Source organism: Dermacentor andersoni, chromosome 7, assembly GCF_023375885.2.
Source record: "Dermacentor andersoni chromosome 7, qqDerAnde1_hic_scaffold, whole genome shotgun sequence".
NCBI lineage: Eukaryota > Metazoa > Arthropoda > Arachnida > Ixodida > Ixodidae > Dermacentor > Dermacentor andersoni.
In genome coordinates this window covers 139,539,990-139,557,398 of record NC_092820.1, presented here as the reverse complement: position 1 = coordinate 139,557,398, position 17,409 = coordinate 139,539,990, and the positions used below count along the sequence as shown (strand labels likewise).

The 17,409-nt window shown below is 44.5% G+C and overlaps 1 protein-coding gene across 1 annotated transcript in view; it reads left to right on the top strand.

Moving 5' to 3' along the window:
• The window catches only part of LOC129385587 (uncharacterized), a 274,694-nt gene that overhangs the window by 202,924 nt on the left and 54,361 nt on the right, over positions 1-17,409 (top strand). Inside the window, exon 2 of the mRNA XM_072289530.1 lies at positions 14,721-14,816. Within this exon, the coding sequence (XP_072145631.1) occupies positions 14,721-14,816 (96 nt within the window). The remainder of the gene's footprint in view (positions 1-14,720; positions 14,817-17,409) is intronic.

Below are 17,409 nucleotides of genomic sequence, written 5' to 3'. Positions count from 1 at the left end.
CACGTGTAATGATGCTAAATGAACGCGGAAACAGAAAACTTGGCAACCGCGAGGTACGGCTTTACATGCATCATGTACACTTGCGTCTTTGACAGGAGCATCGTTCGGATCAGCTTCATGATGTGCTTATTCTTCCAACGAAAGCTCATATAAATACCTGTCATTCTTTGGTAAAATTTGTTAAAAGTGTTAAATTTGGTAATTTGCTAAAATTTGTTAAAATGTTTAATAAGAAATTCCGTCATAGTCCACCGTGGAGACTGGCCTCTACCATCGACAGTATATTGCAGCTCGTCTCCAGTATATTTCGGGTGGAAAACAATCTGATGAAATGCAACTGAAGAGGGGGCTCTACTACGTGGCTTCATCAAAGCTCATGGCAAAGCGTATTCTTCGAAGCACCTGGGTATGCACCCTAGATATATGCCATGTTTATTACCAGCATACTTGGAATACTTTCAGTGACTTGGACACAACCCGTCCTATCACCAGTTCACTGGCGCACTATCAAAGAACATGTACCACTAAAGGATGTCATGCCATTTCTGGAAATAACCGCCAAACAACATTAGCGTTTTTATATGAAAAATAAAATACAGTTACAGATATAAAGCGCAGGTGACTACCCTCGTGCACATCACTACCTATTTCATCTTACTCTAGATAGTCGATGACTAATTGGCAAGCACAATCTCCATTTTGGTAAATAATATTCTAAAGAATCTAAATGCAGGCGTGCCGTTCTATTGCCGAATTCACTATTACACTGCCACTAAAATGTACCTCCAATCTACTTGAAGAGGAGACACGCAAGAGTAACCCTCATTTCCCTCCATAATTTCTCACAGAGAGCAACAAAAGGCTTTTATTGTTTTGTTGAGCTTTATATTGATGTAGAAAGTTATTGAAGTTTGCCTCTCTAGACTTTGAAGTTCGTTTAGCCGCAGTTGCCACGGTGAATTTGCAGCGTAGTCAAAGTGATTTCTTCCTTTCTTCCTCCATCAAGTTAAGATTTCGCAGTTCCTTGTTCACACTAATTCTAAGCAAAGCCGCGAAGCGCCAGGAAAAAACAAAATGCAAGGCAATACCCAGGAGAGCCCGTGCCACGTAGATTTTCAAAACAGCGTACAAAAAATGGATAAAGTTTCTACTGATTATGCTTTATTTTTTACATCCCCTTCACAACAATTACTAGATTTTGCAACAGTTCTTGATTTGAAGTAATTCACTGAAAAATATACATTCCGTTATGTCCGACTAATTATGCTATAAAATAGAGGACGTTACACAACTCGCTTTTAGAATTCATCACTAAATAAACGGAAACCACTTACGAGTAGCAGTATTGCCTTAAGTCAAAGCATATTTTGGGAACATAAACTGTAGAGCTTATTGGGTGCTACGCCAGTGCATTCTGTTTCTACTGCCTGAAAGAACACTCACCACCTAATGTTATTTCCTGTACTTTTCTCTATTAAAATAAGTGCACGCAAGGCAACGCAACATACAACATTATTTAGTGCTGTCTAAAGTGCACATATTTCCTACAGATGCGCAAAAATTTCAACGGTTGTGCTCGAGCACGACTGGTCATGAAAAATGAAAAGAACTGAGCGGAATGTTCTCTTACTGCTTCCACCTTGCAGATGCTATACAAAGAATACTTCTTGAACTTGAAAACTGTCTAGGGATTTTTTTCATCTTATGAGCGCTGCACTAGCCAAGTAGATGTATCTTTGTTTCTTCAGCTTGATCACAATGCAAGTATGTGCCCGGCTCGACATTTTCTTTCGACTCCTTGACGTCTTCACGTCTTGAACTTTGAAATGCTTCCATCGCCGTTACTACCCATGCGGCTAATGCACATAGCCTTTCCCGACGGTTTAATGTCACTGAATCTTTACGTAGCAGTCGAACGCAGGGCTGTTCGTCTCTAGTCTGAGCACGAACGTAGCGTCAAGAAATTCCATATCTTAGTGACCTTGAAGTAACCTTAAACAGTGACCTGCATAAAAATTGTCGGCTGGGTAAGTGATCATACCGTAAGAATGGCTCATGGTTGTTTTGGTGATCGCTTGTCGCAGTCTTCGTCTACACAGTTACCCAGCAGATAATTTTTTTGTTTTTGTTTATCGCCACACGTGAAAGTGAGAATGTGGACACGTATACAGGTTCCTGAATTAAAACATGTATGTTGCTTTCTTAGCAAAAATAAATAGTTGGCAGCTGCACTCGTGGTGTGCTGTGTGTTTGCTTCGTGTGTCATAGTAATTTCACACAGTTAAAAGAAACGTCTAACGATATGAACCAACTATCCCGCCAGAAAGTTCTACTAAAGTGCATTTCTTCTCCTCTGGGCTCTTTTTTTATGTGCGCAACCTAAGCGCGGATCCGGAATTTTATGCGTGAATCTCATCGCCGTGGCAACTTGCTAATGCCACGTTCTGGCATTTTTCCTGAAGCGCAGGATAGTCCCCCCCCCCCCCCCCCCCCTATGTTCAAGCGCTTTTTGGGCTTCTTGTTCCGTCATGGGGCGACGTCCGAAGAATAGCGCAGATACTGAAGTTCGTGTGCTGGCAATGCGTGAGACTCCACTCTGACTGGCTAAGAGTGCTACTCCAATGTGACCAGGACGCGTTTGTCGTGGCTGGTCGTGTCGCCGGATACAGAAGGTTGGCCGCGAGCAGTGCATCGTTCCTGTGACAATATGAATATGGGCTCTGCCTCAGAAAAGGCAAAAGAGGGTGTCTGCCAACACTGTTCATGAGAAAACCGTTCTGCCAGACGACATACAGAGGATACTCAAAAAAGGGCCGAAGTTTTCGTTCGAGCCAGCACACAGGGGATCGGAGCTTCTTGCCCTGGTGCGCCAAGTGGGGCAACGAGTTCCCGAAAAGATGCGGGAACGCGCTGTGGGGGACAGTGTGGACTGTCTACAGTGCACGGTAAGCGATCAGCTGCCGAAACAAGAACTTTTAGAAAAGAGGTGACATACCTCATGAAAAATGACCTCGCCATCTGACAGGCAGGTAAAGAAAGCGGCTTCGCCGTCATGCCTGCTGCCAACTTTGACAAAAACGCAACCATACCAGTAAAAAAAAAATTCAAGCAGGCTGATTTCCTTCCGAAGAAACAAAAATAGACTGCCGTCAAATTGCGAAAAAGCAGGCACCTGGATCGTTAAGGAATGCAGTTGAAAGGAAAGAAACGAGCCACTTCGAGACCTTCACTGGAAAGACTCATAAACCAGACTATCCCCTGAGATCCATTGTTTCAGATAAAGACACTTGGGAAATAATAATTGAGAACTTTCTTCGAGGAAAGCTGCATACGATAATCGACAAGCACCCCTTTTTAGTCCCATCTCCGATGGAAGTCGTCAGACACGTGGAATGTCTTCTGGCAGCTACCACGGGGCTCTCAATCGACATCGAGAACCTGTTCCACTAAATCCCGCATGACGGTTTCTTCACTGCAACTTGCCAACAAACTCATGGGACCGGAGAAGTATCCTTTCAAAACATGGCAGGGGTGAGCGCAGAGCATTTAATTGAACTGTTAAGCTTTTATTTATGTTCCACAGCCATTGCACATGATGAAAACTACTATGTGCAGAAGACTGGAATTTTCATAGGTTCTTCAGTTGCACCTATCCTTTGCCAAATCTATCTATTGCCGTTTGATCAACGAATTCAACAACTAATTTCTGAGCATCATGTCGTGCGCATTTTCCGTTATGTCGATCCCTACTTAATCCATCTTGTGCGCACTCCACGTGTCGGCACAATATAAGTTTAATAATGACGTAGATCACGTATTAAAAATATGTCAATCATCCTCGGGGGGAGGGGGTGGGCTAGCATTCACCCACGACTTAGCCAGGGATAACGTGCTTCAGTTTTTGGACCTCAGTCTCCATTTTGACGCTAAACACATCTGTTGGAATTACAACCCGGGGATAAAGAAGGCCCCACTGCCGTTTGAAAGTGGTAATGCCAAACTAGTTAAGAGAGCTAACATAACCCGAGTTAATAAGTCCGCCTTGGAAAACTTATGAGAGCATAAATTAGAAAACAGTTTCAGTCATCAAATTACGCGCTTTCTCTCGGCTGGGTACCCTCACAGTTTAACCACAGGTGCTGGCGAAAGTCTCGCAAAAAATAAAAGGTAGAAAGCAACAGAAAGTGGTTAGTAAGAAAAAGAAACTGCAGGTCACGCCCTGTATTCATCGAGTTTCACACAAAATCAAAAAAGTGGGAAGCCCCTACGGGGTCAAGGTAGTTTGTTTCCGCCTCATGCAAGCTCAGTAGAGTGTGCCCCGTGGTGACAGGCAGGAGAAAGAGTAGGCCTCAATGTTCAAGCATGCACAGAACGCATTACAAAGGTTGTGTTTGTGTGGTAGTGCATTCAATTCCCTTGACATGTGACAACATTTATATTGGACAAACGGGCAGGTGTTTTAATGAAAGCGCACGGTAACACGAGTAGCATGTAAAGAACAAGGCATGAGGCACTTTGGCCCCACACTGTGAGAGATGTAGAGGAAAAGAGGGGGGTGAAAAAAAAGACAACCCTTGGAAATCAATTTTAATAACAGAACGTTCCTGCTCCACTCGAAATCAGACTAAAAAGAAGATTGTCGAAGCGTTCTACATATTAAGAAATAGCGACGAACTTATGAGCAGGTGGTCTCTCTCACTCTTACCAGAAGAGGTCATTTTCTGGAATATGCCTTGTAAAAAATTATTTTTGACGGTGTAAGATTTCTTTGGTTTTTGTCTGCTGGTTTGCTTGCTTAGGTGTTTTGTGCTGTGACTGCGTCTGAGCGTTAACTTTTCACCAGCTTTTACTCTTTTCATAGACACGTTTGTAAATTTCGTCGTCGTCGCCCCCACTTCTATGGTTGTTCTCTGTAAGCCATATTTTGAGTCTTTATGCTTTCAGTGCGTCATTGCTCTATTTGTTATTCGGTGTGATATTTCCTGTTTGTTGGAATGTTTTTTTTTTTGTTATATTGCCTTTTTGCTTTCTTCAAACGATTTTATGCCCTCATGCTTGGATTTTACACTGGTTCTTTTTTAAGTGCCATATTCGTTTCCTTCACATGCTCAAGGTCTCTTCGTGTTATTTTTCGTGCTCTCTCATTTCTTATCTCTCCCCTTTTTCATGATACAGTAAGAATGGCTCATGATTATTTTGTGACCGCTTGTTGCAAACTTGGTCTGCACAGTTAGCCAGCAGATAATTCTTATGTTTTTATATTGTTACGGTTAATGTTAAACCGGCTTTATTTAAGGGACGAGATTTATGGTAAAGTCAAGATGGCGTCCCGAGGCATGTGAGGGCAGCGCCTTGTTGATCACCCATTGGATCTGCTCTTCAGAAGTGCTTTGGTGAGGATCGCTCGTATGAGACTGCTCCTCCTCGCTTAGAAATGTAAGGGAGCTGTAAGTAATCTCGTCAAATTCAGCGAGCTTCATATCACGCGGAAGAACAGCAGGGACGGAAGAACAATTGAAAGCCCACAATTTGAGGCGCCATTCACTACTCTCACGACAGAGCGTGGTACAAGTACATCTTTCTTTGCGCAGCTCGACGTAAGTGGCTGGACTTGCGCGTCAAACGATGAAAGGTCGGCAGCAGCGAAGTTGACAGGGATACGTGACAGCGACCAAGGCGGTAGCAGCAAATCGTTCGAAACAACACAATAGTTTTTCACTGGTAAGGATGTGTCAGCAAGGGTGGCGAGAAGCGTGCTATTCAAAGTAATTTCGCCTGTGCCACAGTTAACGGATGCACCACGATCCTGAAGAAAGTCAATCCCGAGAATAACATCACGAGTGCACCGTGGTAGTATGAGAAATTCTGTTTTAAGATCTTCTCCTCCGAATAAAACACTTGCAACACAAATACCAAGTGGAACTAGGAACTCGCCACTGACACCACGAAACGTCACATCACCATTCCACGGGAACATAACTTTCCGACCCAGCCTCTCTTTGAAAGTCACACTCATGACGGAAACGGTAGCACCAGTATCCACTAATGCTGTTGCAGGTGTACTATCAATTAATACACGCACTTTGTTCTTCACCATCATAATAGGCAGAGGAGTATTTTGCAGAGACGCAGACTGTCCGGCGACCTTACCTCCATCGGCCGCGCCGGCTAGTTTCCCGACGGCGGTGGTGACGTAGCACGTCGCCGTGGTGACGGTGAACGGCGTTGGCGACTGGTTGGGGGCGTTAGGCTGCGGTCTGAAGCTGGCGAGCCACTCTTTTTACTATATTGACGGAAGGTATTCCGGGGTGGCGCGCCTCTGCTGTTTGCTGTATCAGGATATGTCGGCCAACGGTCGTCATAACTGTCACGTTCAGAATTAGCCCAAGTTAGTGGTGGGCCATATGTTGTTGTCTGTCGGCGCCGGCGACAAAAACGAGCAATGTGTCCGGAGGCGCCACAGCTGTAACACAAAGGCGATGCACGACCGACGTTGTAAGCCTCGGGGTCAACCCTGGGATGCTGCGAATTATAAACGCGATCTTCCGAATTCAGATTCGTGGTGGTAGCTCGACGAGTTCGTTGATCGTGCGTCATGTCGCCGGGAAAGGTACGTCGGTGCTGTCGCAGCTGATCGACTCGACACTCTGCAACGCCTGGCATGGCACACAATACGGACACAGTAGATGCACGCTCTTGAGGTTGGTTGGAAGCGCAGCCAAGCTGTTTGACATCCGCCCCTTTGGTGTGTCGTTCAAGTTCTTCGCGGACAATTTGCCTGATAGTTGCCGCAAGGTCAAATTGAAAACTGTAGTTGTCATTTTCGTCAACGCTTGCCATCGTTGTGACACTTGCTAACCTGCCGAGCTTTGGCGTGATACGGCGCAGCTTCAAGGCCTCAAATGTGCGGCAATGCTTGATGAGGTCGGCGACTGAGGCGAGACTCTCCTTTCCGATTCAATAATTGTGCACATCCTCAGCTATGCCTTTGACAAGGTGTCCAACCTTGTCCTCTTCGGACATTCGAGGATTGACCACTCTGCAAAGCTTCAGGATTGCCTCTATGCACGTAGTACACGTGGCACCTGGGACTTCAGCGCGCTGCAGCAATGTCTGCTCCGCCCGCTTCTTTTTCGTGGTGAACTCGCCGAAGCACTCTGTGAGGTGAATAACGAAGCTGTCCCACGCTATGCAGGTATCTTTATGGTTCTCGAACCACACTAGCGCAGTGTCTGTGAGGAACAGAACCACATTGTCGAGCTGAGCCGTGGAGTTCCAGCCAAATTTTCCTGAGAAAGGGCGGGGCTCTATTTGATGCATCCAGGCGCCGGTTGTTCGCACTGGAGCAGCCAGAGAAGGCTGTTGGTCGCCGCTGTGGGACATCGGGATGTCAAGTGGTGTTGGAGGCAGTCAAGCGAGGCGTCGGCTCCGGCGTGGCACTTTCTGCAGCAGCTCCGTCGTCTTGGTCGAAGTACCCAGCACCTCCACCACAAAACTGTTACGGTTAATGTTAAACCGGCTTTATTTAAGGGACGAGATTGATGGTGAAGTCAAGATGGCGTCCCGAGGCTGCACCAGCTAACGTCTTCTTTCTCTTCTGCTCGCCCGGCTCATGCCGTAGCAATATTTATTTGCACATGTGAGGGACAATGCAGACAGGTGTATAGGTCCCGGAAGGAAAAAAAAAGTATATTGCTTGCTTAACAAAAATAAACAGATGGCAGTCCGCGCTCATTGTATGGTGCGTGTTTCTTTCATGCGTCCTTTTCTTTCTTCTTGCGCACTAGAAATCAATCTCATAGGCATGCCACTCAGGTGAGGAATCGACAAACAAAACAAACAAACAAATAGGGATGACGGCTGTTATTTCGTTTGCAATACAGGTGCCAAGTTGGCATTTTGATAAACTTTAAACTGTTAGTCTAAACAGCATTAGAATATCTTACCTGGCGTAGAGCCACATCAAGTAAGCAATTTCTTCGGCTGAATTTTTTTTCGGATGCGCCATGACAAACTACAATATGACGCTACTGCTGTAAACAGTTTTATTTTTGCCAAAATATTCTACGCCAAAAAGAATACAGAGGGGCACCTGTCCTTTAAGATAGTCGGCAGATGTTTGCCCTTCAGAACGTTCATCATGCGACTGCCAATGGAGTCAACAAAGAATTATATGACAAGCAGTCCAGGTAGCACGCAAATAACAAAACGTAAAGAAAAAAACATCCGAATGAGTGTCTCAACAAAAGATAAGCAACCTATTCATAGCATGCGACGCCCTCGAACAAGGAGGATGTTCATGGGGAATTGTATGTGCTGCTCAGAGTGTTTTGCGAATATTAAATTTTAGAGTCATTAGTTTTGGGTGTATAGTGCATTCATGGTACGCAGTGACCAGGTGGCAATCTGCCCACCTAGCAGAACAGGTAGAAATTACGTACGTACACAGCACGCTACCTCCAAGCGACGATTCACTGGTGAGACGTGTGCTAAATCATGCGTGCCATCTAGACAAGTATAGCCAAAACCAAGTGGAAATCATTCGCTGTAGCTTTTCGCTAAGGTTGCAGTACTTTATACTGTACCTTACAAACGTTTCTTTTTTATGGTTGCACGCACGCGTATTCAGACTTTAAGGAATATTCCGATACCGCGAGCTATCCTTCACATATAAGAAATATCGCAGCAAATGTTAACAAGGACGTTATTAATAATTCGCAGAAATGTGGACTGTTAAGTACTAAGGATGTGATTGCAAGTGCTAGTAATGCTCTGTGTAGGTCCACCTGATCGCCCCTCACCCCGCCTTCCACATGACAGTCGTTTCCTCAGTCTCTCCGCACTATTTCATCGAAGAACATGTCCTACTACCAGCACCATTTTGGTGCTCCTGTTCGTCGATGTGTGTGCCCTTGTTCGCGGCACACTGGAGACGCTGCGGTCCGTCGTCAATAACAGCGGTGAGCGAGCACGGCCATGCGGAAGCCACCTTTTCTTCATCACCGATTGTGTCATCGGTTTGCGCTTGCTTCTTAACACTGGTGCCGAAGTCGGCGTTATCCCTGTGCCTAAAGCTGATCGGCATCATGGCACCCGAGTCTATGAATCCACACTTCCTTATGTGTTGTGCTCGCTGGATGGTCAACATAAAAGCCTTTTGCACACGCCTTGTTGGTTGTGACATCAGAAGGCGCAGCAGCACGGCACCAGAATGAAGTTCTCATCTGTAAGGCACTTGATTTGGTCCGCTAACGCACTCGTTCAATCTGTTTGCCCTTACTTTAATCGCACTGGGTCGGCAATCGCGGTCGGAGCACCACTGCAAAGCAAAAACATACAAAAGCGGTAACCATGTTTCCAGGTGACACGGATTGACGAAGTGGGGGAGCGGGAGAGGCGGGGAGGAGAGGAGGCGGTGGGGAGGAAACACCAGGGAGAGTGCGAGGGACGAAATATCCAAAGGTGGCCCTACTTTAGTAAGATTGAGGGGCTTTAGCTTTGCCTCGGCTGAAGCAACACGTAGCCTTTGGTGTTGAAAACAACCTGTGACATGTGTTGTCTTAGCGTAGATAAAGTGCCCGGATATAGCTGCGCACGCCCTTTTTTGATGCGGTATCAGCAGAGCCGCGATTTTGAAACATAATTACATGCCTAATCCATTGCTTCTCGCGCTTCGTCCGTGTTCAGAGCGGCACTTCTGTCACGTTATAAAGGAGGCTTTTGCTATCAAAGGGGGCTTTTGTTATGCATTGAGAGACGGATAATAAGTGTGACGTAGGAATGAGTGGAATGAATCGCTGCTAAGCCGCGAAATCTGCTATTGGGGCCCCTTCTGTGTCATTATCAAGGTGTTTTGCTGTCTCTTTGGGTTTGCGGCATGCGAAGCAGTTGCATTCCATCAGCACATTTGAGGGCCCATCTTGATGATGCTATTGAGAGCCGATTCATGTGATATTTTTCATATTTTGCGGGTTTATTTATTAGTCCGTAAAAATGTGTGCGAAATTAGTACGTCCTTGAAAACGCAGCCGTTAGATGTCATTTGAAGGGGGTGCCAACAAATGCCTCAAGGAAACATGGATAATTTGAACAGTATTTCTCGAGGTACATAATTAATTACAAAAAACCTCTATAATATCAGTCACGAAAAAATTACTGGCGGCTACTTCACTGTAGTGGAAACATTATGCAGTATGTTTGCTTCTAGTAGCGCAATTTCTCTTTTTTTTAACCTGGCTGCATGATATTTGGGACACCCTGTATATAGAATTATGTACGTAACCTATGCTCTGCGTTGAACGCAACATGCCCAAGAACCTCACAACTATATTTTCCCGTTAGCTTAAGAAACATGATTCGGCTCCGAATTCAACCCACCGCCGAAAAAGCTGCCTAGTGAGGACACAGATTTTCTGGCACGATGTAATTTTTCTTTTCTCCGCTACACTAGAAAGTGGTCACATAAATATGCGTCTGAGCTCTGGAATCCAAAAGCAAACAAACGAAAAGAGAACAATGACGGCTGTGGTTTTGTTTACTTCTTTTTTTTTTCAATATAACTTGGAATGCAGATCGCAAGTTGACATTTTGTTCAGTGTTGAAACTTTGCTGTAAAAACTTTAAAAGGTCATGCCTGGTGTAGAACGGACTGAAGAAAGCAATTTCTACGCCTATATCAATGTTATTTTTTTTAATTTTCCACATGATAAAGTTCGATATGACGTTACTGTTGTTTTCGAGTGCACTCAAGGTTATCAAAAAAACAAAAATAGAGGGTCAGGGATACCTGATGTCGGTGAACGGCCATCCTGCCCTAAGAAGGAACCTTCCAAAAGGGCGCAATGCGATACATTTTTTCCAGCGACTTGTGTGTCAATCGCTCCCGCTCACGATCTGCCATATACTGAGGTCGCTTGTGCCACCCATCTTGCTCCTCTGGCTGGGATGCTGGGTCACGTGTTCGCCCCACAGCCACATTGGAATCGCCTCCATGTAAAAGTGCCCAAACATTGCCGCACATGTAGTGAATAATTTTTCATGAAGCAACGATTTCAGCCACCGGGCATGACTAAGTATTATTTTCTTCCTACGGAAGCGTACTGACAGCATGCATGAGGTAGTGTTATTCGAGAAGATCGCTTTGGCAACTGTGTTTCACCAGCATCACTTGACAGAGATGCAGAATCAATGATCGAGCCGGAGTAACGCTGACATTATTATTCGCACGAGCATAGGAGAAAGAGTATCGCACGTTGTTTAACGAAGTGCTACAGGTTCGCAGGGGCGGCGAAGCAGAATATTGTATACAAGGCTAGTGTATGGAAATTCGCTAACGAAAATGCGTTTACAATGAAATATTACGTGCATCTGAGTGTAAAGTCAACATTTAAAATTTGAAGAAACATTCTTTAAAGCCCACACTATAGAAGTAGCCGATGAGTTGCAACGAATCTCAGTGAGTTGTAGAAACCTGTCTTAGTAACCAAGAAAGCGAAATACGTTGCTAGCAGATAAGCTAATCCTACGGCCGCCGCCGTTTACTGAGAGTACGGAATGAGTTTAATGGGAACGGGGAATGCAAAATAAACCGGTCATTATAGCTTTAATTATATTAGGTATTGTTCAGAAATATTAGACGAGAACATTCGCCCGTAAAATCGGAATCACTCGAATGTTCCTAAAGTTTCAAGTAAAGTGTTCCATGCACCTCTAAGGAAGTCCATCGTTGTACACGACTAAACGCTCACGTCAAAGTAAGTTACATACTTGAAACGCAAAATTTCGGCATGTTCAATACTTTTGCTTAGCGATGCTTTTGCTTTTACTTAACGAGGATTAGCGATGTACTTATTTTGAACCTGTTCTCTTTCAACCACAATTACTGAAATATTTTCCGTTGTGTAGTGAATACCTCGGAGTAGGGTAACTTGAAATTAGTTAGTGTTCGCGAATATATGCATTATATATTTCCAGAAATAAAAAGTATTATTATTTGTGGCTTAAGTGCTGCCAAAGATCACTTATAATTTTTTTTTTCTCCTTCAGACTTTTTCCACGTCCAGCGACGTGTCATACGTAGGACAAAAGTACAATCGTCCCAATTCTTCTGAGGAAATTGCTGTTAACTTATCCGAGTATATTAAAAAAAATCAATCCCTGTGTTGAGCATCTCCCGCGCCTTCGGCCTCAGCAGATACCTTTACAACATCTTAAAAGGCGAGAAGGACATACAACCTTCGAATAAAATAGCGAACACTGTCTTATGTACACGACAGCATAGCAATGTAAAAGTAAATTGAAAGCATGAAATGACGTCAAAGACGAGTGAGTCAGCACTCAAGACTGGCAGATACGCTACTTACTATGTACGTCACCATTATTTCTTGAAAAGGTCATCAGCGCTCTAGCGTAAGCAGCAGCGGAGTGCACTAAGAAGTCGACATTTTGTACAAACGTCGCTATAAAAGCTGCAGCCATAAACAAATTTGCTCAGTGTGATTGACATTCAGTTTCACTAAGAAGAAGACTGTGATCATGAAAACGCGAGCCTTCAGTTTTCTAATTTTTTTCATTGCTACACATGGTAAGAATCGCAAGTTTTTCTCCAAACCTTGCAAACGAAAAACGTTCGCGTCATCCTCAGTATATTCGCTTTTATAAAGTGGCCATAATATTTACCTTAAGCATGACATGTACCGAACACATTTGTAATCAGTGCATTCTTGTAGTGAAGCAAAAAAAAAAGAACGCGTTTGATCGCTAGATCACTAGAATCGCTAGAACAGGATAGTTAATCGCGTGTCTTCACAGAAGCTGCTGCATGTTTGCTTCGTCAAGTGACGGTCAGCCGCAAGGGTAGCGGCCCCATTTGCAGGTCGTCGAACATATGGCAGTTTTGTTTGGCGCGCGGGGTCCTGTTGGCGAGCGGCATCCTGCTGTCGAGCAGCTTCAGCAGAGGGAGGATAATTTTGGTCCGGCTCCGTTGTGTCTTGGGCAGCCAGTCGACTTGCCACGCGCTGAGATTGAGGGCTGCGAGCAGTAGATTTGCCAGCGTGCGCTGCCAAAGCGCGAAGGCATTCTGCTTTATGCGGGCACATTCCTCGGCGGACCAAAGAGCGATTCCCCTGTCCACACCGTTACCTTGTGCGCCACTTGGCGCAGCACTTATTTTTTTGGTGCTGGTGGTGGTGCCATCGCAAGCGACGCAGTAGATGGCGTTTAAGGACTGCTGAAACACTCTGTAGGCGACGTGGCATCACAGGCTAATCTGACGCAAAAAAAAAGAACAACGACATTCATGTGCGCAAACTGCAGAGTCAACACGGCAGACAGCCTAAAACAACTCCGCCTGGATAGACCGCGTTGCAGTCTCCGCTGCGCTGAGATAACGGAAGCCCTCGCTGCAGGCGCTCGTTAGTCTGATGATGCAGTACTTCGCTCCTCCGCTCCTAGATGGCGGCGCCATCTTTGCTAAGACAGAGCGTATATTAGACGTTCGTGCCGACGTCACATAAGTTACAGAAAAATGGTGGTGCCGGACCCCGGCATTAAACAATTGAAACTTTCGTGTTGAAAAAGGAGTCAGCTTTGCCTCAAGCTTGATTTCAATTGTCGTAAGCACCCTTATTGACATTATATAGGGTCTTTGACCAGGATTACAGCAGGCTACCTAGAACTTTAACAAATGAGCAATGGAAGAGACCTAAAGAACAATACAATATAAGCCAGTGTCTTGCATTGTCGCTTCTAGAAAGGACGCGCCTGCGGCAAAATAACATGAGCAGCCCACCAAAGGAAATAATCTCACCAGATCCAAATGGCTCAAAAAGTTTATCTAGAAACGATAAGTTTCAGTTAGGCGGCTGCATTACTGAAAGGACATCATCGTCAATGAATTATATATTATCAGATAAAGATGCTAACACATTAGCGTCGACAGTCATCGACAAGAATTCAACAAGAATACTTGGAAAGTTCACGTACTTTTCGGTATGTTCGCCCGTATGTATCTTCTTTCGCGCGAACGTGGGTGACTAAGTACTTCCCACCGGGTAAGTGGGAATGGACAAATGGAGCCATTAGGCATACACCTGGCATTAGGCATGTGCACGCATGTGCAATATTCAAAAATATTTTGAATGAAAAAAACACCACTTACATCGATTTATAATTTCCAGGACGAAAGCTTAATGCTTCTCAATTCCGCTTTTTTGAGTATTTTGCCAAGGACCATCTTAGTGTGTTACCAACGTCGAAATATAGGCCGAAATAGCATTTCTGCCTAAGCCAGATCATTGTTTTAGGCCCAGTGCAGAGAACATCGGGTAAAATAAAATTTTAGAAGGTACTACGTGTTAGGGACTGTTCAATTAAAATATTCACAAGTTTCCTTTCCTGACCGTTCCTTGCGAAAAATTTGTCCAAGACGCTAGATTTGAATTTTTTTCCGCTCAAAATAATTTGGGAAAGTACTGTGCAAGTAATGGTTGTATACGTATTTCTTTACATATTTGGGAGAAATAGATATTGCTTGAGCGCCACGGTTCGGACAGTTGGACAAGATTTAGTCAGTCGACACTACTGGTATGATGTTGTTTGAAGTTCAGGTTACAGTTTATAGCGCTGCGTGTTTTAAGAAATCTCTCTCGTGATTGACACAAAACTTTTTTTGCCGCTTCTTAGCAGCCGTTAGTAACCTGCGAAATGCCTTGAATTTGCAGGAATGCTGAATATCAAGGCAACTTCTCCAGCAAACTTAACCGGGACTGCAGCTCCACAACCTGAGACCAATGTCACGAGTACATTTAACACTACAGGTATGATGTTCAGTGTTAATATAGATGTCTAGAAAGCGAAGTTTTCTCCTTGAATTCATATTCTGGGGCAAGTGTGAAAAGATCAGGTTGGCTTTCTTGTAACCTAGAGTACGCTGTAGTGAATATTAGTAGCTGCAGTAAAAAAAAACATTTAGTATAGAATGGAACCAGATAACGGCTTGGACGGGTCCAGGCCGACCCGAAATCCGGGGCTCGGCTCAGGCCCACGAGACAGGCCAGGCCGTCCGAAGCGTCTTTCCGCGGACGCAGCGAGGACTCGGGCATGAGGCCGTGGGCCGGCCCGCACAAGGACTTGAAACCACGGTCCTCGGCGGGAGTTCGGGCCCGCTCATTGAAGGGTCTAAGTCAGGCCTACAAGCACAGGCGAATGTTATGCAATGCATGGTCCAGGCAAGGGGAAGCCAATCAATTGCAGACGCACTCAACCCTAACGTAACGCGGTCATACAATTTCCCTGAACTAGCTCGGGCCACCGAAACCATCGTCACTTATGCTTGCTCATTGCCTTTGGCCAGCCAATTAGATAAGAAAAACGCATTGTGGCAGGCGATGCTCTTCGCTTTAAAGCAATGAGATGTTACGTTCTATAAACCAGAAAAACTGTTGAAACAGTGATTTAGGTCACCGTCTGATAATGCGTCAAACGCGACGTGAATTGGGCGTCCGGAGCTTGTAATTAAATTGGAACTGAATAGCTTCAAGTTTAAGGGTCGAATGTTGCTGGTTCTGTCTATAACCGCTTTGCGCGATCCTTGCGATATATAAAGCGGAAAACCAACACACTGGATTTCCTGTAGCCATTACTAACGTGTAAGAAATACCCTACTTTTGCGAAATTGCGCAATAACAACAAAGTAAGCATTAATAATTTTTTTTCCTCTGAAAGCTTTCACCCAGACTATGAACAGTACAACAACACTCAGCACAGCAAATATGATTCTGATTTGTGTTTAGGTGGCTGTGTTTTTTGCTAAATGTTCCATTTACTTCCTTACACTTATTTAATTATTTATTTACGGATAACGTCAGCCCTTACACAAGGCTATTCCAAGAGTGGAACAAAAAGAAGTGCATAACAATTAGCATTCGGAAAAGCAATAATTAAAGATACTTTCTGCATTTGAATCTAACAGGTGAAGGGACAAATTAATAGAGCCAAATAAGATACGTGCAAATTATTGGCAAGTAACTGCAGCAAGTGATATGTAGGCAAAAAAGTTCACTTAGCAGTTACAGATCAGGACGTCAGCGATATGTTTCAACAATGAATCAGTTGATGAGGATGAAGAGGCGTCTAAGGAGAGATAATTCCATTCGCTGATGGCTTTTGGAAAGAAGCTATACTTAAAACAGTCAATATGATCATCATCATCATCATCATCATCATCATCATCAGCCTGGTTACGCCCACTGCAGGGCAAAGGCCTCTCCATACTTCTCCAACTATCCCGGTCATGCACTTCTGGCCATGTTGTCCTTGCAAACTTCTTAATCTCAGTCACCCACCTAATTTTCTGCCGCCCCCTGCTACGCTTCCCTTCCCTTGGAATCCAGTTCCTAACCCTTAATGACCATCGGTTATCTTCCCTCCTGATTACACGTCCTCTATGCCCATTTGTTTTTCTTGATTTCCACTAAGATGTCATTAACTCGCGTTTGTTCCCTCACCCAATCTGCTCTTTTCTTATCCCTTAACGTTACACCCATCATTCTTTCCATAGCTCATTGCGTCGTCCTCAATTTACGTAGAACCCTTTTAGTAAGCCTCCAGGTTTCTGCCCCGTAAGTGAGTACTGGTAAGACACAGCTGTTACACACTTTTCTCTTGAGGGATAATGACTACCTGCTGTTCCCGATCTGAGAATGCCTGCCAAACGCACCCCAGCCCATTCTTATTCTTATGATTATTTCAGCCTCGTTAAATCCGGATCCGCGGTCACTACCTGCCCTAAGATGTATTCCCTTACCACTTCCAGTGCCTCGCTACCTATCGTAAACTGCTGTTCTCTTCCGAGACTGTTAAACATTACTTTAGTTTTCTGCAGATTAATTTATAGACCCGCCCTTATGCTTCGCCTCTCCAGGTGAGTGAGCATGCATTGCGATTGGTCCCCTGAGTTACTTAGCAAGGCAATATCATGAGCCAATCGCAAGTTACTAAGGTATTCTCCATTAACTCTTATCCCCAATTTTTCCTAATCCAAGTCTCTGAATACCTCCTGTCACCTCGCTGTGCATAGATGGCATTGGAGAGATCGTATCTCTCTGCCTGACGCTTTTCTTTATTGTGATTTTGTTGCTTTCTTTATGGAGCACTACGGTGACTGTGGAGCCGCTATAGATGTATTTCAGTATGTTCACATACGGCTCGTCTACACCCTGATTCCATAATACCTGCATGATTGCTGAGGTTGCGACTGAATCAAAAGCTTTCTCGTAATGAATGAAAGCTATATATAAGGGTTGCTTATATTGCACACATTTCTCTATCATACATCCGATAAACGTAAGTTACTTGATATTGAACTAAACTATTGCGAACTAAACTTCCAAAAAATTGAAACTGAAACCT